The sequence below is a fragment of the Cygnus atratus genome, chromosome 23, assembly GCF_013377495.2.
Source record: "Cygnus atratus isolate AKBS03 ecotype Queensland, Australia chromosome 23, CAtr_DNAZoo_HiC_assembly, whole genome shotgun sequence".
Classification (NCBI taxonomy): domain Eukaryota; kingdom Metazoa; phylum Chordata; class Aves; order Anseriformes; family Anatidae; genus Cygnus; species Cygnus atratus.
In genome coordinates, this window is record NC_066384.1 from 7,584,143 (window position 1) to 7,608,661 (window position 24,519).

The window sequence follows — 24,519 nt, forward strand, 5'->3', positions numbered from 1 at the left end:
AAGAGGGTAGGTTTAGATCAGATATAAAGAAATTCTTATCTATGAGGCTGGTGAGGCTCTGGAACAGATTGCCCAGAGAGGCTGTGGATGCCCCATCCCTGACAGTGCCCAAGGTCAGGATAGATGGGGCTTTGGGCAGCCTGGGCTGGTGGGAGGTGTCCCTGCCCATGGGAAAGGGGTTGGAACTTGATGATCTTTAAGGTCCCTTCCAACCCAAACCATTCTGTGATGATTCTATTTCATTGCTGTCTCCAATTTCAGATTCTATGGAATCAAAACAGCTTTTTCATACCACAATTTTTACCCTGTGCAAATCTGAAATCCTATCCTGTGTCCAGCTCAACCTCTCCTACTTTTCTGTTAGCTTCATCTGATAACATTATGAAAATTTCCATCAGTCTTTGCTGTTTGATAGTTTCAGGTGGTTCCTACTGCAGCTAGCTACTCAAAAATCCTTGTCTGTTCCTGTTTACATCTGTTAACATCCTGTTACCATTCTTCCTAGTATTCCACAAGATGAACTTACATGCTGGAGACGAATTAACTTTCCCAAATGAGATATTGCTTCTTTTTTTATTTTCCCTCTTGCCCTCTCTGACCTCCACTAAAGCTAAGAACTTCAGCAGAAGGACTGCTTGTATAAACAAGGAGTTTCTTCGTGACCTAAAGCGCAAAGGAGTAAACTCCTGACTTTCACACAGCTCCTTAATATTACTTTATGTTGCAAGATTACTCAGGCAAACTCAGATTTAGTAGTGATTGAAATGTATTGCCACTTTGGGGGTAGATTACAAGGTTGGATTTATGTGATACCTAACAGCTCATTTTTGATGTGATATAGCAACTGCAGCAACTTGACAAAGATTTGAAAATGGCAAGGTTCAGATTAGACTTACTGTGTGGTATCAGAGGGTTCTCAAGTTAGTTGTGCACCTAAGGATTTCCCCCTTATTAGAGTGTAATACTTGCTCTTTCCAATTACGTGGTGGCTGTCAGCAGATGATCATTAAACCTCAAAGAATCTTCTCTGAGAGGCATCCCTTCCAGGGGGAGTTCCTGGGTCACAGCCCACTATGGTCCTAGAGAGCCCAAAGGGTTCTTGGTTGGGATCTCTATAGGATCGTTAGACGATTAATTTTTAGTCAGCAATTTTCCATGATTCAGGTTGTGCAACCCCTCCTTAGCACGTAATTGTGCCTTTGTTGGTTAGTCACATCACAGGAGCTCTAGATACAGCCAGGGAGGCCAGATCGTCCCATGCCTGTAGCATATAGATTACAGGGGGTGTGATGCAGTGTCAGGCTCCACCACACTCTGTAAATAACAGAGGAATGATGCCGTGACAGCTCTTCCCTGAATCATAGACCAGACATATAGATAACAAAGGAATGATGCCATGTCAGGTGAGAGCTGCTCCATCACACTTTAGCACAGAGCTTGAAGGAAATTCCTATGCTATTGGATAGATGCAATTTTTGATACTGAAGCCAGTCATCTCCGTTCAGTCCTTTAACAGGATCACAGAGGTCTCTTTCCCTTGGTTCTTCTAAAGAAAAGGCCTTCTAGGACTGCTCTAATGATTTGTAACTTTTTTTTTTCTCTCTCTGATTTCCAGCACAGAGTTCCTGCAATTTGCTCTGTGCCAATGCTCTCTGTAAGCTCACACAGCTTCTCATAGTATGTGAGGGGAGGACAGAAGGGGCACTCCTCTCCAGCATACATTTGCTACCCAATTCAAGCACTCTTAACCATCATTCACAGACTTTTCATCCTTTAGGAACTGCAGTCTGTACACAAGGTTTTTAGGTTATTTTTATTCAGTACAAGTTACGCAGGCTGCACACAATAATACAGGCAAAACCTTACCAGTACTTGTCTGAAAGGATTCCTTTCACAGCCTTTCACTAGGATAAGTGAATTATAAAACTTAATACTGACTAAACTAGTATTTGGCCATTTTTCTTCATCTCTTGACAGTCTCCTAACATCTGCTTTCTTTCTCCTTGCAATGCAGTATCATTGCATCAAATTCTACTAAAGTAAGCTCTGTTAAGTCCTTTTTAAAATAAAGCAGGCTGGCATAGTACATTTCATAAATTCGTTTAGCTTCTTGTTCTGGGACTCCTCATTGCAGACAGAGATACTGCTGCATGGGAATTCCCTGAAAGCTGGAACCTTCAATTTACAAACTAGGGAAGAATTCAAGGTAACTGTCCCCTCCTGGTCAAGCCAAATCCAGTTTCGTAAGACTGCATCGGTATTATAAAATCCAAAGATCGTGCACAAACAAAGAAACAGCCACAAAATAACAGTCAAGCAAAACCACTGATCCAAACTGTTAGCTCTGCTGAGAGTCCTGCGAGAAGTACAGAAGTTTAGCAGGTCTCAATAACGGTACGCTCATTTTTTATTACCCATCGAACAAGACAGGGAAACCCATAGCCTTGGGGAACTTAAAAGGAAGACAGGCATTTGCAGCAAAGGAAATGTTGTTTTGCTACAAAATCCACAAAACAGAAGACAACAATTAAAAAAAATGGAAGCAATATACCATGATTATGAACTTGCACCTCCATTTTCTCAGGTATCTACTGTTTACAGTAGGATTTTTTTTTTTTTTTTTAATTTAAGAAGTCATCACAACAGTATTCCTTTACCAGAGAACAAGACATTCTCAGGTTTGTTTGGGAGCAATAGGATCTTCACTGTAAAACAAGTACTAGTAGCACTTGGAAGGAAAACTGATGGCCTACTCGATGGCAGTGAAAATTCCTAACTTCAGACCTTCTCTTATACCCACCAACACGAGGGAACTGGAAAGATCAGACAGACCAGCTGATGACGAAATTGGGAATCAGGATGCAGATGGGAACCATGCAGTTTTCATGGTGTGACATCTATTACCTCACTGAGATGGGATGACATATTATAGATGACCAAGTACGAAGACTGAAATATACTGCCAGTATCTGAAATGGATAAGAAGTTACTTTTCTAACTAGGAAGCAGCTGACAGTCCAGTGTGACATTCTTTGAACAGAAATATGACTACAAAGATGAGACCACAGCAATAAAAATCCCACTGTTGCACAGGATGACAGATCACCAGAGGAAAAAACCTCTAAGACGCTTGTGTACAACCACTGAGGGAAACTGACTTGGCAGTTTCTAAACATAGTTCTTAAACTGAAGAATACTGCAGGGCCTGCCTTCATACCTAACAGGTAGAAACAATGTCTGCATCTCTATTTTGTCCTGCATTATATTTAAGCCTACAGAAAGAGCAACAATTTCTCTAACATTAGTAACCAGGATCTATAAAATTTTATTATTTTTTTTAAATTTTATTTATTTTTTAATATTACACACCAGGATCTATAATATAGGCATGGATGGGGATAATTTGCTTTGTGAGATGCTCAAAAAACCCTGGAGTGTATTGGTATCTCTCTAAGCCCATTATCTGATGTAGTCATCACATATTTATTGCGTGCAGTTAATCCCATTTGTTCTGAGATCCTGATGATTCACATGTTTGAACTTGACTACGCTTTTAAGAGCTGAAACCATTTTAGAACACACTATTTCACTTGCATGACCCTGGTTTACTATTTAACATTTTGAGCCTATCTCACTTTTATTTTTTTAAAAGCTAGTGAGAAGATTCTTGCACCATATCCTTTCATCACAAGAAGCTTATATTTTTTATATTTTAGCAAAATGAGATCACAGGAAAAGTACAATAAATTACACTTCTCCTGCTTGGAGTAGGACTTTTAACCTAGCCTTTATTTTAAAGACACCCAAATAACTCTTCTAAGTGGTTAGCATGAAGATACCTAGCTTTGGTCATAACAGTTCCCCAGACTTTTTAATATAGCTTTTTAAACAGCCCTCTTCATCACTGCACCCAATCAATAATCATGGTCTGTTTAAAGAACACTTTCCAAAGTTTTCTTCATTTTCTTTCCATTGCTACTTTTCCAGATCACAGTATAAAAACTGCAACACTCCATCAAACCCCAGTCCTTGATCAATAAGGGGCTGTTTGTTCACTTGTTAGCATCCTCATAGAGATTGGGAAAAAGCACTTACACAGAAAACAGACTGGGCCTCATGATGTATCCAAAAGGGAGGCAAAGAAATGAGACAAAAAGATAAGAAATAGATCTTAAAACATTACTTTTCTGGTGAAACTTCCAGTTAGGTTTTGTTATCCAAAGAATTAAGCAGGGAGCCCAAAACATGTACTGATAACTTTACTGTGATGTGAATTTCATGGAAGCCTGTCAATGATTTTCAAACACCTTGTAACAAATGCTCTCAGAAGCTTCTTCCTTTAAAGGAAAAGGTAACTAGGGGTTTCTCATCTCTCTAAGTGGCAAGTGCTTTCTGCCTGTACTAATTTTTTAAAGTCTGAAAAAAGGACAGATAATATTATAAAATAGAATGTAATACTTTACTTTCTGTATAGCGTTTCATCAGTTTGGTAAATCTACAAATGCATAAAATTCAAGCAACATTATCCAATGCAGTCAGAATGGTTCCAAACTCAATCACAAGTAACCCACATTACAGATTTACTATACAGTAAGCAAATGGGTGAAAAACTGTAATTTATTGAAACTCATAACTCAAAAAATATAAGATGCTGTAGTGTACAATATGTTACACAAAGCACCCTAGGGTGCACATTCAAGTCAAGTAATAACTCCATCGCCCCCCAAACCCTGGTACCCTAGTACGTGTTCCATATACAATCATGCACATTTACTCTGCAAGAGGAAGCCCCCAGTATTCTGATGTATTAAATAGCACCAAAATCAGCATAGTTCATTGAGGAAAAAAAAAATAGGGAGCTAAATTAACTTGGCCAATACTTTTGACAGATATTATACATTCATGTAATTAAACAGTCTAAACTAACCTAAACAGCGTGTACTGTAACAATTACTGTTCTAACTGAAGTTCTCCCCATATAGCAGTAGTGTAGGCAATCTGCTCTAAGCAAAACTATTTATGTACTTCCTACACAAAGCTCATCTGCCTTTTTTGTTGGAAATAAGTCTATAAGGGACGTGGAAAACTTTGATCTTTCAAGAACAACTACTGGTCTTAAGTAATGAAGTTGTTTTAAGGCAAGGTCTCCACAGTCTGTTAACGCCTTGTCCAAGATAGCCCTCAAATTTTCTAAAGAAGGGGCAGACGATGATTCAGACAACAAGGGCTGGATTTCTGTTAGTTGCCCACGATTATTTTGGGGTATGATTACATTTTTGTCATCCACAAAGCTATTTACTGGTGTATCCCTTTGACTGTCTCCCTCTTTTTGCAAGATTCTATCTACTGGCAACTGCTCGGGGGACTCCCATTCCACTACCTCATCAAAATCATCATCATCGTCATCTTTTTCCTCACTTTCCTGAATAAATTTTAAAAATGAAGACTCAAATCCCATTGGTTTATATGTCTTTAAATCAAATGGTCTGGAGACTGAAGGCTTCTGCAATTTGTCTTTTGTAGCAAAAACTACATTTCTTTTTGCATTTTGAGTAACTGCACTATGCTGACATCCTTCTGTGTCTTTCTCTCTTGGCAATTCCAATTGTAAACTGGAGAAATAAGAACTATTTTCTCTTTCACTATTTTCAGAAAAATCTTCAGTTTTACACATAACTGACTCCCTGACATTATGCTCTTCAAAAGAGCTGGTTTTTGAACTGTGGTTATATTTTAAAGTGCCTGAATACATAAAGGCACCTGTATCAAAACTTACACTATTTCTTTTTTGGTCTTCATTGCTTACATCTTGATGCTCACAATCAGAATTTGGAACAAGAAATTTTTCACTTTCCTGTACATATTCAGGATTAGCTGATACCTCCTCTTTAACCTTTATGCCTTTTTTATCCAAGCCTAAAGCTGTTTCAGAGGAGGTCTGTTTTTCAATCATTATGCCACATTTAACACAAACAACAAGTTTCTGAATCCTTTGCTCTATATACATATTGGTCATCTGATGTGTGCGTTTATAGTGCCTCAATATACTGCTTTCCAATTTGACAACAGATAGACATCCCTGAACCATGCAAGGGTACTGGGTCTGGTTAGACTTCTCTTTACACATTTGTAGGGCTTCCTCTTTTGTTTTGAAATTAATCAAATGCTTTTCTTTACTTCTGCTAACTCTCTTAGATTTTTCTTTTAACTGCTTCCCATTCTGCTTGTTTATGTCAAAAGTGTCTTTCAGATAACTTTGTTCATTTTTATTTTTGTCATGATTATCTTCTTCCTCCTTCTGATTTCCAAAGAGACTATCATAATATTCACTATGTCGAAAATACACATGTTGAGAGTAGTGACTGTAATTTGTGAAAACTCGATCACAGCCGTTAAGGTCACAATGGATTTCAAAATCTTTGTTTATTTTTTCTTCACTAGCATGTTCTTCTACGAGATGCTGTTTAAGCTTATTGAAGGTATAAAATACAGCAGGGCACTGGGCTTGATTACAAGCAAATCTTGCAGATTCAGTTTCAGAAAGCAGTTTTTGATCCTCTAAGTGTTCATTGTGGAAGTCACTGCAATGCTTAGCAAGATCTTTAGAACATAAAAACCGCTTACCACACTCTTTGTGTTTGCATGCAAATATTTTTTTACATTTGACAAGCTCCCTTTTTGTTCTTGCTTTGTCTTTTTCTAAGCAGAGCTGTTCCTTATTATACTGGTGAACGGTCCTATAATGGCGAATCAAACCCTTCTGGTTGGTAAATGCAGAGTTGCAACTTTTATGTATACAATGAAATGGTTTGTGGTACTTATGCAATATGTAACATAAGTTCCCTTTAGCAACTGTTCTTTTACTTCCTCTTCCCTCTCGTGCTTCCAGTTCTTCCCTATGGCTGTCCAGAGATGCTATTTTAGATGATTTTCTTGTTACATTGTCTGTCTCTTCACCGGATTCCAAATCTGTCTCAGAACTACACTCTTCCTTTTTAGGATGACACAGCTGTTCAGAATGGTCTGAATGTTCAATGAATTCAACCTTGGTTGCACAGACAGGTGTTGGAACAGTGCTATTTTTATGCATGTCATCTGTAAATAAGCCTACATGTTCAAATTTGTGAGTTACCCTCTCACAGCCAATTTGATGTTTGTTTCTATAGTGAATTCTAAGGTGTGTTTTTCTTGTAAATGATCTTTGGCAAATATGACACTTAAATGGTGAGTACCGATGCTGGAACATATTTAACTGAAGAACCATTTCCTTTGAATAGTTATGCTTTTTAACATAATGCATTAAGAGAGCTTCTCTGGTCACAAACTCACACGTACATCCTTGACATTCACAGAAAAATGGTTTAGCTGCCAGCTGAGTAAGGTACTGGCTGGGTAAATTTTCGTGTTGCTCTTGAAACTGAAATTTTGAGGTAGTTTCATCTACTACTGACTCAGGGCACTTGGCATCTCTAGATGAGTAGGACTGCAAAGAGCCCAAAAAATGCTTGCTTCTTGAAGAATTCTGCATGTTAGAATTCTTTAAGCTTAGATGTTTCAAGCCTAACATTAGTTCCAACATGTTATCTTCAATATTTGAATCTTTAGAACTATCATAAAAAGATGTTTCTGGAGAAGAAGGACAAGTTTCTTCCTTGAAGCCACTGTTTCCTTTAACATTTATATTACAATACAAGCTTTCTGGAGAGTCAGCATTTGTATCTGAACTATGACCTAACTCTGTATTAATGTCTGTAGGGGATTTACTGTCCTGAGCATCACTCAATAGATCAAGAAAGTCTTTAGTTTTCATCTCCACTTTTTTTTTACCTTTGAAGTTATATGGATGAGCCCTGCGAAGGTGTTTTTGCATACCTCTGGAGTTCTTGTGCGTGGAACAGCAGCCTTCAAAACCACATGAAAATTTTTTTTCACCAAAGCAAACTGCCACATTGGAACACTGTTGCTTCACATCTGTTGAATGGAAGACTCCTTCCTGGGACATGAGAAAGCCTGGAACTGTTTGACCGTGAGCCAATGTTTCGATCAGTAAAGGAGACACCTGGCCTTGATTTACTGAAGCAGCTGCACTATGGTTCCCACAATGAAGACTGCAATTACTTTCATCATCTAAATCTTCACTATCAGAGAGCACTTCTTCCTTAATCTGTGGAATTTCCTGTGATCTCGTGGGATCCAAGTTTTCATTCTGATTGGAATTTTCAGATTGTTCAAGCAATTGAGACTCTGGAAGATAACTGCATTTGTCTTTTGAAACTGAATCTTCAAGTTTCACTGTTTGCTTCACTTCCCCATTTGACACTGCAATATTATGCACTGCAAGATGATTCTGAAATTCAGTTTTTGAATAATAAAACTTTTTGCAACCAAAGAAGTTGCAGGTGTATGATGCATCTCTGAAATGCTGTGCCTCATGATGGTAAAGTTGCCCTAAATCACTGAAAACAATATTACATCCGTTTAGCTCGCATTTATAACGCAGATCATCATGTGTTTGTTTGTGATTAAGAAGCTCATTAACTGACCCAAATCTAGCATAACAATCCATTGACACACACATATATGGTTGAGGTCCACAGTGCACACGTTCATGTTCCCGTAAATGAAAGGATGTCATGAAGTGTCGGCGACAAAAAGCGCATTTCTCTCTCCTGTTTTTCATATCCAAGTAGTGTTTCGCATTCTCATCATTGTTTTGATGCTCAGCTTTCAGATGTACACTTAAGTATTTGAACTGTTTAAATACCCTAGAACAATCTGTTCCAGGACATGGATAGATGTCTCTGTCTTGTAGTTGGCAATTTTCCAGTTGGCTAAATGTGACATATTCATGTGCATCATTTTCAAATTTTTCAGACTGCTCTGGCTGATATGACTTTTCCTGAAGTGCTGGAGTGGGACTGCTAGAGGCTGTCGTCTTTTGTGGTGATCTCTCTTTTTTCAGTATTATTTTCTTTTTTGGTCTGTGTGTTCTACTAGGTGGCATCTTAACATGTTCCATTACATGAGGTACAAAGAATTCCTTTCTCTTGAACTTTTTAGTACACACAGGACATGTATAAATACCATCTTCCATATGCATCTTAGAATGATGCAATATTCTAGCCTCTATACACTCCCTTTTGCAGAGCACACAAAAAAATTTGTATTGAAGCCATCTCTGGTATCGTTCTGAAGAACCAATAGGTTTTTTTACTCTTGCTTTTTCTTTATGGTAGCCAATTGTGTCTTTTCCATCATAATATTTATGTTCTTTTGCCTCTTCATAGTCACTGAAGAAAGTTTCTAACACGTCGGTTTCATTGATTGACATATTAAAACTTGCATCATCCTCAGAATCAGAGCCCACTTTCCCTAAAAGTTTAAGGCAATGTCGCTTTAAAGTCTTCCAGTCCCAAAATTCAGGATCAAATGGCCAGTATGCTTTTAAAGCTAACAGCAGCTCACAACGGAGTGAGTTTGGAACCAGTGCATTTTCTTCATCAAATTTCTGATCTGGTTGCATATAGAGCTCTTCCAACATATTAAATCCTCCCAGTGTTGGCTCAAGCAAGAACTCAGTGAGCTGACAAGCTCTCCTAACTTCAAGGTCTTCTGGCAAAAGGCATGCAATTGTTTTACATACTGATGTCTTCATTTCATCACTTCCACTTGATCTGATCTGAAGGGCTCTCACACACAACAAAACAGACACAGCAAGTCCTGCTTCTTCTGCCTGTGAAAAAAAAAAACCAACAGCCACAAAACAAATGTTACCTTTCTTTGATAAGTAGATTCTCTCCCAAACTGTTCTCTGAAAGAACTATGCAATAAAAGCGATAGACTAGAGCACATTCAAAACACATTCAGGTTTCTGAGTGTTATGTGCCCAAGTCACCTCAGCATGCTCTAAAAAATTTAAGTTACTTTATGTAAGCAACCTCTTCTGTTTTTTAAGTGAGTGGATTCATCTTTTAGTGCACTCTGTGGAGAAATCACATTGACTAGTTCAGGGTGTTAGATGTGAAACATCCTTTTTACTCCTGCCTATCTTCATGGACTGACTCAATCACAATTCCTACCTCTCTTCACTCCCTGTCTCTCAATCATATGGAAGTCAGACGCCTAAAAAAATGGTGTAAGTCTTCCACATACAGTACTCCTGCAGTATCCACACAGGATATTAATTCACAACATCTGTCAATGTGTAATAAGGAAATTAATGTACACTTGCACCCTGAAACAAAACAACCTTCGACAGCATAAGCAGTATGAGAGTAAAAAAAATTCCTGATGAAGTTCACTGGAATTTCAACTCCAAGCATTTTCTAAGAAGTCTATGCAACTTTTAAATACTGTTCAGTACTATTAGGAAGATATGTAAAATTATTACCCATATGCTGATTTAAAAGAAAAAACAAAAAACACAACAACTTTAAATTCTGCATAGACAAGATTGAAAGTCATTTTGTTCCAAAACCTGACAAAATTATACTCTTCAACATAACGAATCTGAGTGTTTTAAGTAATTAGTTATTATTTGTAAAGACAAAATTTATCTGTGAATAGTGTAGAGATGATAAGTGGTTAACATGACTACACCTACATCAACTCAGATAGTAAATGCCAAAAGAGCTCTGGTAAATGCCAAAAGAGCTAAGAACTAGCGAAAATAATTAGCAAGGTCTTATCCTCACCATGCATTGCCTATTGGAAGTCATGCAATACTAATTTAATTCAATAGCATCACTGTTTGCTAGACAGCAGTAAAACGCTATTTTCCCAATAATAAATGATATTTAAAAGGAAACTCAAGAGGTGAAAAACTATTGTATGTATTACAATGTAGCGTACTTTATATAACTGCACTTTCACATACATTTTAAAAGTAGAGATAGGCTCACTTTAGGAACAAAGACTTCTCTGTGCAAAGCACTTTCATTAACTGAATAGAATTAGTCTGCCGACTTAAGAGTTCCATATTCTCCTCTCTGCTCTGTCAGAAGGACTATCATGTAAGCTTTCTGACTTCTATTTCATTTGACTCGAAAATAGGGCTATGATACTTGCTTGTCATATCAAATCTCACTTGGTAACTCATTTGGTTCACAGGAGTAACTCTAGCCAATGAAAGACTCCAAGGCAAACAAACCTGATGCCAGACAAATTTCATTAAAAAACGGAACCTTGCCTGCTTTATCCATAATCCATTTTGATGCCTTAACTCTGAATTAACTTATGACCACATAATAATGAAAGGCTGAGGCAAATTTAGGAATGCATTGTTAATTGAAGGACACATGCAACTGAAGTTCACATGACAAATTCTACAGTACATGTGCCAAGCTATGCTGTTTTTCATGATGAAATATCTGAAATCTTTTGGAAATAGTGACATTACTAAGGGAAAAATCCCATATCTAATTTAAGATCTGTATAATACCTTTACTAAAACAATAAAAACCCTGTAACCAGCTAGTTTATTTTTTAACCTGAAAACCAGCTGGCTTATTTTTCCTCCACTTATATTAAGGAATTCCTGATTAATTTTCATTCATAATTGCTCTCAAAACTACTCTCATATAGTGAGTAGGCACAGGTTCAGTTCAAACATCAGAGCAGCCATCAAAGGAAGACAGAAACAGTCTACTGAGCAACCACATCTGTCCCTACTACTCTGCTCATGAACAGCAATACTGTATTCACCTCCTGCTAAATGTAGCAATTTAATTCTTTCCATTGCTTCTCAAAAAGAGTTTGTGAGGCTTTTAAAATTGCTGTTAAACCTCTGTTGAACCTTTCTGTGACTGTCTAAAGATAGGTATCAAAACAGAAGGTAGAACTCCAGATGTTACTGCACCACAGATTTTGAGGATAAGGATATTTTCTCAGAATAAAAAAAAAAGTTACATTTCATTCAAGTCTTCATCTCTTAGAGATGCTGCAACAATCAAGAGCGAGGCGCAACAACCAACAGGCATCAGATCAAAATATAGTTATGCTTTGCCTGCAAAATACTACCAAACTGTATTTTCAGAGTAATAAACATTCTAAAATCATCACTAGTAATAATTATAAAATTATCAAATCAGCAATAATCATTCTAAAACGATCAAAGGTCACTTCAACAATGTGCTAAACTGACAAAATTTTTTAACAGAAAGCTATTTTTTTTATTAGAAAGCTAATAGGCACCTAAACAGAAAGCCAAAACATTGAAAATATGCTAGATTTTTTTCATAGCAGTTCAGCAGAATTATCAAGAAAACAGTAAATTCATCTAAACAGTTCTGGCTGCGTCCAAATCCTCTGGACTGAAACTTACTTCAGATTGTATGACTCTTATCAAGAAAAACAAATGCTGCAGTGTCTTGGCAATGATGCCAAATTGACGACATCTCTCCAAGAAGGAATCTAAAGAAGGATCTATTCTTCTTTGCAATTTGCTCCAGAAAAGTGTCAGCTCCCTGCGAAGAATTTAAAGCAGAACATAATCACATTGCAGATATGCACAATCTGTCCATAGCCTACACACTGTAGTTCAGAGTTGACACCACAGTATAGTTCAAGCGTTATTAAAAAACAGTACACACTTCAATCACATCTCTTAAAAATACTGATAAGCTACCACGCCTTACTTCCAAACATTCATCAGATCAAAACACAGTGTATCTCCTGCTAATGGGGAAAGACAAGAGGATATATCTTGCTTAACAGACACCTACAGCTGCATAGATTCCCTTTTTAGTCACAAAACAAAACAACAAGAAACAACAAAAAACACCCACGCTTGCAAGTCTTAACTTTCCAGATAGAAATTTAGAATAGGCAAGATGAAATGCAATGTAACCAGTTCTCTCCCACTGGGCAAGTGGCTTAGATGCTGACACATGCATTCCAATGATACCACTCTGACACAGTGCTTTAAGGCACCTCTAACAGAATACACTTTGAAGTGTTACATAAGTGATATTTAAGATGAGGGCTTTGTCTACTGTCTTTGAGTAGTTATGTGTGTTACTGCTCACACCAGTCAAGGACAGAGCTGTTCTCTTACGCAGTTTATTATAATCAAGGCAACAGCAGTTGCACATTGCAATCAACTTTGTGTTGCTTTCCCACCATGATGGGCACCACAGAAATGGAAAATGAAACAGTGACAGGAGCTGTATCTTTTATACTACTTGAAAAAACTTTTTATTCTGATTCTTTACTAGAGCAAACTTCACCTTTGCTAACTCAACCTCCCTATGCATCAAATTATACATAAAGGTTTCTAGATAAAAGGTCAGTCCAAAACAAATTAAAATTACAAAGACACACCTACACAAGCTTTACATTGAATATTAGCAAGGCTTTTTCTTTGAATTACTGCAACTGTACTCTTGAACACTAAGCCAAGCAAAAGTGAATGAGGCCTTGTTATGGATTTGACCTGAGGTGTATTTAATGCATACAATTACACAATATTTACTAGTAACATGGATTTTTAAAAAAGTAAGCTTAGAAATGTCATTAACAGCCTTTCTCTGTAAGAAAGAGCAGAGTAGCTGGATAGGCCTACAAGGAACTAGCATATAAGCAGCAAAATTAAAGGTGTTTTAACTTTAAATTCCAAAACATAACTGGAGAAGAAAAAGACATTGTTTTGATATCAGCAACTTTTTATACTGACTTTTAGCCACATGCAACTTATGAAGCATAAAATTCACCTGAACATCAGGAAGACTAACATAGAAAAACTGTATGAACGAAAGCCAGATTGAGAAACTCACAGAATACAATAAAAGTATTAAAAAAAAAAAAAAGGAACTTGGCATTACCACAGCTGATACAAAACAACTTGAAATGCTTTATCAAAAGACCAGTCATTTCGTGCATTTATTCAGTACATTTACAGAGCTGGGAGAGTACTGAGAGATGGGACTGACTCTGGATAATCCCTCCTAAGAGTTTCTGTCAGAGGAACAAGTTTTCAGTGTTTGCCCTACTCCTTCTCTCATCCTGCTCCTGCTTTCTGCAAAGCTAAAGTAGATTGCTGGAAGGGGTCCTTAAGAACGGTGACCTAGAATATTCCTCAGTGTTCATATATATGAAAGGCATGAAAGGAGAACTTGGTATTTGGGCAATTTTCTATTTCAAAATTTATTCGAGGTGGGGGAAACAACAGGAAATAGAAAGAACTGCAGACAGGTATCTCTAGGAACTTTGAAGAACAAAATTTTGCTAGCATATCAGACTGAAGAGAAGAATTTTTGAAACTGTGCTTAGCTGCAGTTCATGTTGAATATTGTTCATGTTAACACTAAAGATTATGTTATTTCATGGATTCATGAATTGCCCAACTCCTTTGAGAATAAGGCAGTGAAGTAGCTCAGAACTACTGCCCACAGCAGTATTACTTACAAAGCTCCAAGCACAGTAGATATCTCCACCTGAAATGGAAATCAGGTGTCTTGTAGCAATCAAGTAGCATTACACATTATTCTATAATCATCGGCAACAATCATTGCAAAATTTCCCAATTTTCATGAGGGAGACCATATACAAACCTGTCTGTCTTCATCTTCAGCTGTGAAATGAAGCTTCACACTAACAGCACTGATTTACACACATGCACAGTTTACTAATCTTCTCTCAGATGTATAGATTTGAGTCTACAGGATGAGCTGAGCTAAGCTAACAAAATAGCTGAACCCCTCCAAATACACAATGGTAGTAACAAAGGCTTGCGCTGGGGTGCAGAATTAGCACTGTGCCATAGGCAGGTGCCAGAGCAGTGAAGAGGGAAGGGTGAGGAACGAAAGCTGATTTTCCCATTTCTTGAGAGAGTAAGGTTTTAACTGAACACATTTGAGCAGTACTCCACTTTCAGAACCACCAGGCTTGTACCTCTTTGCTGGTACTTGCCTAGCAACATGGTAAGTCAATCCAGCACTAATGCGTAAAATGCATAAAAAGTTATAAACAGCTTGGGCTGGTTTAATCTTACTGCTAGGTTAGATGAATGTGCTCGGTACAGGTCAGATAGACCCAGAACCAAATCAACAGAAGAGGCAGGCTTATACAGCTAGCACCACAGTATGGGATAAATTTCTCTTCCACTTTCTGGCAACAGCGAATTGTTAGGACTAGCTTGAGTACAGCACCAAAGCTCCTTCGTCATCCACTGTGCCATCATCCACAACAACAGACCCTCAAAAGTAATCTCACTTCCCCCCTGCTGTTCACAGCTGTCAGCACATCCTTTTTTTCCTCTGTCTAAACCAGAATGCTGCCAATCTGGATCACTTAAACTGGTTCACTCTCACACTGCATAAAACAAGATATGGATAAAGACAATGGGAATGGGTGGCTGGCAGCAAGGAGGATTTTGTTCGACAGCAGTACAAGTCTTACAGCGTCAGTGCAAGTCCAGCTAGAGAGCAGTGGAAAATATTTCAATGCGCTGTTGCTTTGTAAAATCAAGAAGTGCTCCAGAAAATTCTGCTGGAAACAACAATTTTATTTCAAGATTTCCTACAGATGAGTGGGACATTTTCAAGAACATACAGTAGGGCTTATCTGTTGAACTGAATCTATAACAACACAAAGGGAACACTGAAACAAAAACTATGTTGTATCAAAGGGTCTTTGCTCTCCTTATTTCCCGTTCCCCTCTCAAAGATCTCTATTAAATGTTTTAGGTACCAACACTCAGTTCTGTCCTATCAAGTTACATAATGCACTAGAAGTATTCTATGAAAACTGATCAAAACTTATATTTTTTATTGACTTGAAACACCATCATGCACAATTATGATTAAATACATGTGACAAAAAATTACATTTTACCGTTAACAATGAAAATACACATGGTATTAATGACAGCGATAGAAAAAGTATGAGTCCCAATCATCAGTGGATCAGGCATCACAGAGTTAAATAACTTTTCAACTACACTGTCTTTTTGAACCAGACAGGACCTTCTCTAAAGTGAGTTACTTGAGCAATTGCTGCCCCCTGAAAACAGCAGCTGGTCACAGAAAAGAGTATCTCAGCTTATGTATTCGTTTTTACCAAGTATTTTTAAGTGCATCTTTTTACTACGCATGAGCCTATATAATGCCCGGCAAGCAAACTCTAGTAAGTCATTCCCCCACATTAGTTTGAGCTGTAGAGTTAGACTAAATATGCATATCACAGCAGCATCATACAACATATGCTATCCTTCCAGACAGCTCTGATATTTGTCATGCTTTTGACTGTGCTCATTCAATTTACTAATGATTAGTAAGCAACATTACCTTATCTCTGTTCCAGGACACTGATTCAGATCAGCTCTGCAATGATTCTGGTGCACACCAGAGTCCGTACAGAGCTAGGGCCTCCTCATGTTTGTGAGCCATAATATCCACTACAACTGTAATGTGTCATCTGACCCCTAATCAGTTCAGCTGCCTGATCAGACAGAAAAGTAGTCATCTAAATTAGAAGTTTTCTGCCATATCAGCAAGCTGAATTCATCTATGTTATGTCTAAATAATCATTAGATCTGCATCTACTACAAGGGAACGGGGTGGGGACCAATATAAAAGGCCACTCCATCCAACAGCAGTACACACCAGCAAAGCATCTGTATTTTTATGCAACCATACTTTGAAAGGGGCTTAGAGGTACAACCTACAGGTCAAAGTAACGTGACGATCAAGAATCATTACACCACTTTCAAAAGACAAAAGTCCATCAGAAGGTGGGCTTCTTCACTCTTGGCTCCAGCAACCTGGAAGCTTTTCTCTTTAATGGGCATGGACTGCATCAGTTGTGTGCAATTCTGTTCTACACAGAGTACTACATACACTGAGTTTGAATGTATACCCTTTCACAATTTCAGTATTAGGCAGAAGACTTTCATTCTCCTGTCTGGTCACTGAAGAAGGGTGGGTGGAACTGGAACTTGAGGATTATGTTCAGCCAGCAGCAGAGGGGCAGTTGTGGAATGTATGGGTGTAAGAACACCTTTGTTTCAACAACTACTATCACCAGTGAAGACATAGTGCTATGACCTCACCACAAGTAAGGCAAGCCGCCTAACACCTTCTGTAAGTAGGAACATACTTGTGTGGCTAGACTGTGCTTATATTTGTATCTTCATGACTTACTGCTTGTCACTTAGACTAACCCATTTTAAAGCTGATGTGGAAGTATGTACATATGTTACAGCAGTAGACTTATCTTTAGTCAGGGCCATCATGGGCCTGACTAGCAAGGAGATGAGAAGTCTGCAGCGTTCTCTCCTGACTTGTTAGTCAAGAGGAAGTGTATGTTAGAATTAGGGGACCCAAAAGTTTCATTCAAGTTCTAGCTACTTACAGCTTAGACTTGGTACTGCAAGCAAAAACTACCCACAGTGTTGTCACAAAGAAGAGATGTTAATCTAAACAGTACATCATTGAAGTATATTCTCCAGTAGCAAGGGTTTACAAGTCTCAGCTATACCTGAAGTTGGAGTCTTCATCTGCACCTAGGGATGTAGCTTTTAGACAGAACTGTTTAGTAACTCTCAGGTGAAATGTTCTATTGTCCAAAGAAAGAATGTTCATTTTGTTTATTTGAAAAACAGATCATGTGATGGATTTCAGCCTTGTACCTCTGCTGGCTTAATGAGAATCATGACAACGTCCTTTGGGCATGCTCCCTGTTCTAGCCATCTCTAATGACACATTTAAGTAGCAAAAACCAGTCAGCCTTTAGAACTCCTAAGTTTGGTAGATTCTCTGCTCTTTTGGGTTTTCCAATAACCCATTTTTCTCTTCACGGTACGTTTTTTGCTCAAATGGATATTTCTGGCCTGACGCAGAAATAACATGTCAATATCTCTTACCTTTGTTGTAGAGATGATTGGACCAGGCTGAACAAACAGTTGTTCCCACTGACACTTAAGTGCTATGTAAACTTTTCTTAATAGTTCTAAAACATGAAATGAGTGAATGAACAATACCACGGCTGACTGAATTCAGATATCCAAGATACATTTGAGGTGTTTGATAATGTAAGACTTTATCCAGATTATAATTTAATCAGGAGAAAAACATATTTAGCCACGCTTCAGAAGCCACAACTAAAAAACCATTTTATAAGGGGCAGAAAACAGCATCCCTACTTGATTCTACCAGCTTGTCACTGCTGAAACAGATGCAAAAATGTTTTGTATCTCTAGACAGTTTAAGGGAATAGAGAAGTTTTAGACTCACAATTCCTACTACTTATCTCTCTGTGGAAGAAGTGAAAAAAAAGTATCAAACTCCTACGAGTTTATTCAAGAGTGAAGAATGGAACTGAATTACAACATGCTTTGTGGAACCACAAAGTTTGTGTGTGTAATATTAATCCAGACAGCACTGTTCCAGCATTACTTACAGAGACACTACATTGTCAAAACATTACTGCCAATGCCAACAATACAAGTGCTGTTTTATTTTTGAACAATTTTGACATTACTTTTGTCTGTTAGCCATTTGGTGACAAACTGCTCTCTTCCTGCAACTATGACTTAACAAGGCTAAAGATGAGCTATTTACATTGTCATAAATTATCGAGAAAGCATTTCAGTCTGATGTACTTCTCAAATAAATTTACATTCATTTCACTACATATTTTTTGTACTTGACCAGCTCAATTCTTCTGCATGAAAGCCAGTAAGCAGCAAAGAACAGTTAAATTAAAAGAGTCAGTAATACTTACTACTTACCAAGAACAATACACATTTGCTGTTTGAAGCTGATGAGTAAGATATGTTGTACAAAGAATAAATGCAGTGTTTTCTTGTCCCTCAGATTCCAGATTACATATGATGTCTAGTACTTCTTTGCAATCCACCTTCGCAATCTGAAAAAAAAGTAGAAGGGGCACTTCTGAACATGTTTACAGAAGAAATGCATGTTTACTGCATCAAAGGAAGTAGTCTCACAAACGAACAAAACACTGTCTCTGTTTAATACAGAGTTCACACCACATCTTTCAGCTATGGAACAGTACAAAAAGTTAGTTCTTATCCTTTACTTTTCTTCAGGACCATCTTCCATTTTGGACAGTTCAGCAAAATATTTATGTAAAGGCAACACGTTACCTAAAACTCCCAACATTTGAAAGCATTTCTGTTTTCCTCCTGACAATTAAAACCCACGTCTAAGAAGGTCAAGAGATCTGAAAAAGCAAGTCTCTCGCCCTCTTGGCCCATAACCATTCATTCTGAACAATCATATTCCAAAACACGATGTTAAAAATGTAAGTGTTTAGAGAGAGAAAAGCCCATTGAAGTTCTGGATTTACAGATGCTCCTATTCAAAGAGTCAATCTCTTCTCTCAGTCAAGCCTCTCTTTAACCAAGCCACAGTCCCAAACCTACCTTTTATTTTCTGTCCTACATTCAAGCCCTAAATTTGGGAGTGCTACAGAAAACCGCTCCTTGCTTAGTTCTTGTTGTATTGTTCAAACGTACACTTAACTGAAGGGCTAAAAGCAATGCCATCTCCTAGACTGCTAACACTGCAATTACAGAGCAAGTGGAAAAAAAGAAAGAAAAAAAAAAACAAACCAAAACATTGCAAACTGCAGACTCTCGCCTTATTGTAACACCAAACCCCTGCTCCTCCTTCCAGTAGGAATGCCAAGAAAAAGATTGCATTCAAAACTCTGAGTAGCCCTGTAGGGCAGAAAAAAGGACTTCAAGAAAAAAAATACAGCTCTAGTCTTTGATCAGCACTGTCACATCTGTTGTAGAGAACTGTTATATACTACGTACCTTGAGATGTATGGGATTATATTAATGCAGCTCCTTAATTCTCATCTCTGCAAGCAGTACCCTTTTTATGTTCTCGTATTTGTTAGGTGCTTACAGGCACACATTTTCAGCTCATTTGGAAAGTCTCAATTGGATAACTCCAATTTTCTCAGTCTTCTTTTGCGACTTCACTTAGTTATTCTTATTCTTTAGAAATCACAAATTCAATCAGCATACTTTCTTTGTAATGCAAATTAGGAAAAAGTTATATGACCCCAACTTTTGTCTCAGATAATTTCCATAATTATATACTGCCATTGTATCACTCAGTATCACAGCAAGCATTCTTAAATAATGCCAAGAGGTTGCAGTGTTCTGATACAAGAATGACCTTCCAGGTCTTCACTTTTAGAAAAACAGAAATTGGCAGTGCATGCAAATATAGGATAGGTTGCCCCGACAAACGTGAAGATGGCATGACAGCCTGTGACCTGCTTGAATATGCATCACTTGAGAGAGACTATGGTCAAGTTTCTAAAAAGCCCATAAATAAATAATCACTCAACTTAGGCAGTTTGAACAACACAGTGCCACTTTTAAAACCGCAAACTTAAAACCTACTTCTTGTTTATTAGGCTACAGTACACCAGAAAACACATTTTTAATAGCCATCAGTTACTCCTAGCTCAGGCTCACACTAAAACAAGATTTGGCACTTATCTTATGCTGTCAGTTCCTCCACAGTGAGCTGGACCAAAAGGAACAGCTCTATCACCAACTCCAGCAGCCTGCAGTCACACAGCATATTGGATTCTCTCCTTCCCACCTAGAAATGTGATTCTTTTTGGCAAAACTCACTCATATTCAGGACCTCAAACACTGAGGTAGCAGACAGGAAATTTACTTTCAACTCGTGTATTTCAAACTTTGTCAATGATCCAGGTGGTTTTAGACCTTCAGACTTTTTTAACAATAATATTTACAACAAAAAATTCTAAATGCACAACTAGAAATCAACCCACAGCATGCAAACACTAAGTGACAAATCAGACACCTTACTAAGTGAAAACGTATATATTAAACATCAAGGTCTGAATTGTGCTTGTTATTCCATCAGAAACCCAAACGAACTGACAGCTGAATAAAAGCTCAGACTACAGAAAGAACAACAATAAAGTATTTTATATTAAGATTTTTTGAAAAATGCTGTCATTCTCCGTGCATTCTGTTGTCAAGAAGGATGCCAGGCTACTCCCCAAAGTTACTGTATTTGGAGAGCTTTAAACTAGATTTGAAGGGGGATGGAGTTGTAGCCGGGCTTCCACCAGTGGGGCAGCGCTCCAGTATTCATGAAGACTGGGAGGCCTCCCCGCCTCCTAGGGTGAAATTGGCAAGCTCAGCTCGCTCCCTGAAGTGCCTGTACACCAATGCATGCAGCACAGGGAATAAGCAGGAGGAGTTAAAAATCCGTGTTAGGTCAGGAGATTATGATCTGGTGGCAATTACAGAGACATGGTGGGACAGCTCACATGGCTGGAATGTGGTCACGGATGGGTATGTCCTGCTCAGGAAAGACAGGCTAGCAAGGCGAGGTGGCGGAGTTGCTCTTTATGTGAGAGAGCAACTACATTGTATTGAGTACTGTCCAGGGGCAGATGAGGAGCAAGTTGAGAGTCTGTGAGTGAGAATTAATGGGCAGGCTGGCATGGGGGATACTGTTGTGGGTGTCAGATCAGGATGAGGAAGGTGACGATGCCTTCTACAAGCACCTGATAGCAGCCTCACAATCACAGGCCCTGGTTATCAGGGGGGATTTCAACTACCCTGTTATTTGCTGGAAGGCCTACTCAGCCAGCCATCTGCAGTCCAGAAGGTTCCTTCAGTGTACTGATGATAACTTCCTGATGCACGTGGTGGATGTGCCAACTAGGAGAGGAGCGCTACTGGATCTTGTCCTCACTAACATGGAAGGGCTGTTGAAGTGGTGAAGATTGAGGGCAGCCTTGGTTGCAGCGACCATGAGATGGTGGAGTTCAGGATCTCATGTGGCAGGAACAGAATACCAAGGAGAATCGCAACACTGGACTTCAGTAGGGCCAACTTTGGCCTTTTCAAGCAATTGCCAGGGGAAATCCCATGGGACAGGGTACTTGAAGGTAAGGGGGCCCAAGACAGTTGGTTGGCATTCAAGGACTGCTTCTTCCAAGCCCAAGATCAGAGCATCCCAACAGGTATTAAGTCAAGAAAGGGAGCCAGGAGACCTGCATGATTAGACAGGGAACTGCTGGGCAAACTCACATGGAAGAGGAGAGTCTACAGATCATGGAAGGAAGGGCTGGCCACTCGGGAGGAATGTAAGACTGTTGTCAGAGGATGTATGGAGGCAGAGGAAAGCTAAGGCCTCCTTAGAATTAAACTTTGCAAGAGGGGTCAAAGACAACAGAAAGGGCTTCTTCAAATACACTGTGGATAAAACTAACACTAGAGGCAACGTAGGTCCACTGATTAATGAGGCGGGTGCCCTGTTGACAGAAGATAAAGAGAAGGTAAAGAGAAGGCAGAGTTACTGAATGCCTTCTTTGCCTCTGTCTATAATGCCATAGGCTGTCCTGAGGAGCCCCATATCCCTGAGGCCCCAGAGGAAGTCAGGATAAAGAAGGAGTTTGCCTTGGTTGATGAGAACTGGGTTAAGAGCAATTAAGCAATCTGGACATCCATAAATCCATGGGTCCTGATGGGATGCACCCACAGGTGCTGAGGGAGCTAGTGGAAGTCAGTGCTAGGCCATTCTCCGTCGTCTTTGGTAAGGCATCAGGGGAGGTGCCTGAGGACTGGAGGAAAGCAAATGTCACTCCAGTCTTCAAAAAGGGTGAGAAGGAGAACCCGAGTAACTGTAGACAGGACAGCCTCACCTCCATCCCTGGAAAGGTGATGGAACAACCTATCCTTGGCGTTGTCTCTAGTCATATCAAGGATAAAAGGGTCATTAGGGGCAGTCAACATGGCTTTACCAAGGGGAAAATCATGTTTGAACAACCTGATAGCCTTTTATGAAGACACAGCCAGGTGGATAGATGACGGAAAAGCAGTGGATGTGGTCTACCATCATTTCAGTGAAATATTTGACACCATCTCCCACAGCATCCTCGCAGTTAAACTAAGGAAGCGGGGTCCAGATGATCGGGTAGTGAGGTGGACTGTGAACTGGCTGGTGGAAAGAAGACAGTTGTGGTCAGTGGGACGGAGTCTACTTGGAGGCCTGTATCTAGCAGAGTTCCTCAAGGGTCAGTACTGGGACCAATACTATTCTAACACAGAATGTTAGGGATTGGAAGGGACCTTCAAACATCATCTAGTCCAATAATCCTATATATATTCAATATATTCATATATATTAATATATATTTCAATATATTCATCAATGACTTGGATAAAGGAATAGAGCGTGCTGTCAACAAGTTTGCTGATGACACCAAACTGAGAGTGGCTGACATACTGGAAAGCTGTGCTGCCATCCAGCAAGACCCAGACAGGCTGGAGAGTTGGGCGGGGAGAAATTTAATGAAATATAACACAGGCAAGTGTAGAGTCCCGCATCCGGGCAAGAACAGATACCAGTATAGGTTGGGGACTGACCTGTCGGAGAGCAGCGTAGGGGAAAGGGACCTGGGGGTCCTGGTGGACAGTGGGTTGACCATGAGCCAGCACTGTGCCCTTGTGGCCAAGAAGGCCAATGGCATCTGGGGTGTATCACAAGGGGTGTGGTTAGTAGGTCAAGAGAGGTTCGCCTCCCCCTCTACTCTGCCCTGTAAGACGACATCTGGAATATTGTGTCCAGTTCTGGGCCCCTTAGTTCAAGAAGGACAGGTTAACTGCTTGAGAGAGTCCAGCGCAAAGCCACAAGGACGATTAAGGGAGTGGAGCATCTCCCTAACGAGGAAAGGCTGAGGTAGCTGGGTCTCTTTAGCTTGGAGAAGAGGAGACTAAGGGGTGACCTTATTAATATTTAAAAATGTAAAGGGGGAGTGTCAGGAGGATGGAGCCAGGATCTTCTTGGTGATATCTAATGATAGGACAAGGGGCAACGGGTGCAAGCTGGCACATAGGAGGTTCCACTTAAATAGGAGACAATTTTTTTTTTTTTTTTTTTTTACAGTAAGGGTGACAGAACACTGGAACAGACTGTCAAGGGGGGTTGTGGAGTTTCCTTCTCTAGACATTCGAAACCTACCTGGACATGTTCCTGTGTGACTTGAAATAGGTGTTCCTGCTCTGGCAGGGGGACTGGACTAGATGACCTTTCAAGGTCCCTTCCAATCCCTAACATTCTGTGATATGGAACATACAACCATGTCTTGACTTTGTCTATCACATCATTTTAGTTTGAAGAAGTTTTAACATTACAAGAATATTTCAATACCTATGTCATCATAAAAATCATCCTCCCACTAACCTAAGCCTTCTACCTTTTTTTTTTTTTTTTTTTAAAATATCACATAACATTAATAAAGGGATAAGAGGGAAATTATGTTAGGGGGAGATAATTTTAAAACAAGAGGGAATGGCCTCAAGTTGTGCCAGCTGTGTTCAGTTTGGCTATTAGGAGAAATTTCTTCTCAGAAAGAGTGGTTAGGCATTGGAACAGGATGCCCAGGGAGGTGGTAGTGTCACTGTCCTGGGGGTGTGTCCTGGTTTTGGCTAGGATAGTTAATTTTCCTCCTAGTAGCTGGTAGGGTGCTGTGTTTGGGATTAGGATGAGA

The 24,519-nt window shown here is 39.2% G+C and overlaps 1 protein-coding gene across 4 annotated transcripts in view; it reads right to left on the bottom strand.

The window, feature by feature from the left end:
- Positions 1–2,230: 2,230 nt before the first annotated feature.
- The window catches only part of RLF (RLF zinc finger), a 61,771-nt gene continuing 39,482 nt past the window's right edge, over positions 2,231–24,519 (bottom strand). For 2 of the 4 annotated variants that reach the window (XM_050715241.1, XM_050715242.1), the window contains exons 5-7: positions 18,728–18,864; positions 12,323–12,464; positions 2,285–9,733 (exon numbers count right to left, since the gene is read on the bottom strand). In XM_050715241.1, the coding sequence (XP_050571198.1) occupies positions 5,018–9,733; positions 12,323–12,464; positions 18,728–18,864 (4,995 nt within the window). In that variant the 3' untranslated portion in view covers positions 2,285–5,017. Of the gene's footprint in view, positions 9,734–12,322; positions 12,465–18,727; positions 18,865–24,519 lie in introns of those variants that run through there. The other 2 variants (XM_035565121.2, XM_050715243.1) reach the window with 2 other exon arrangements.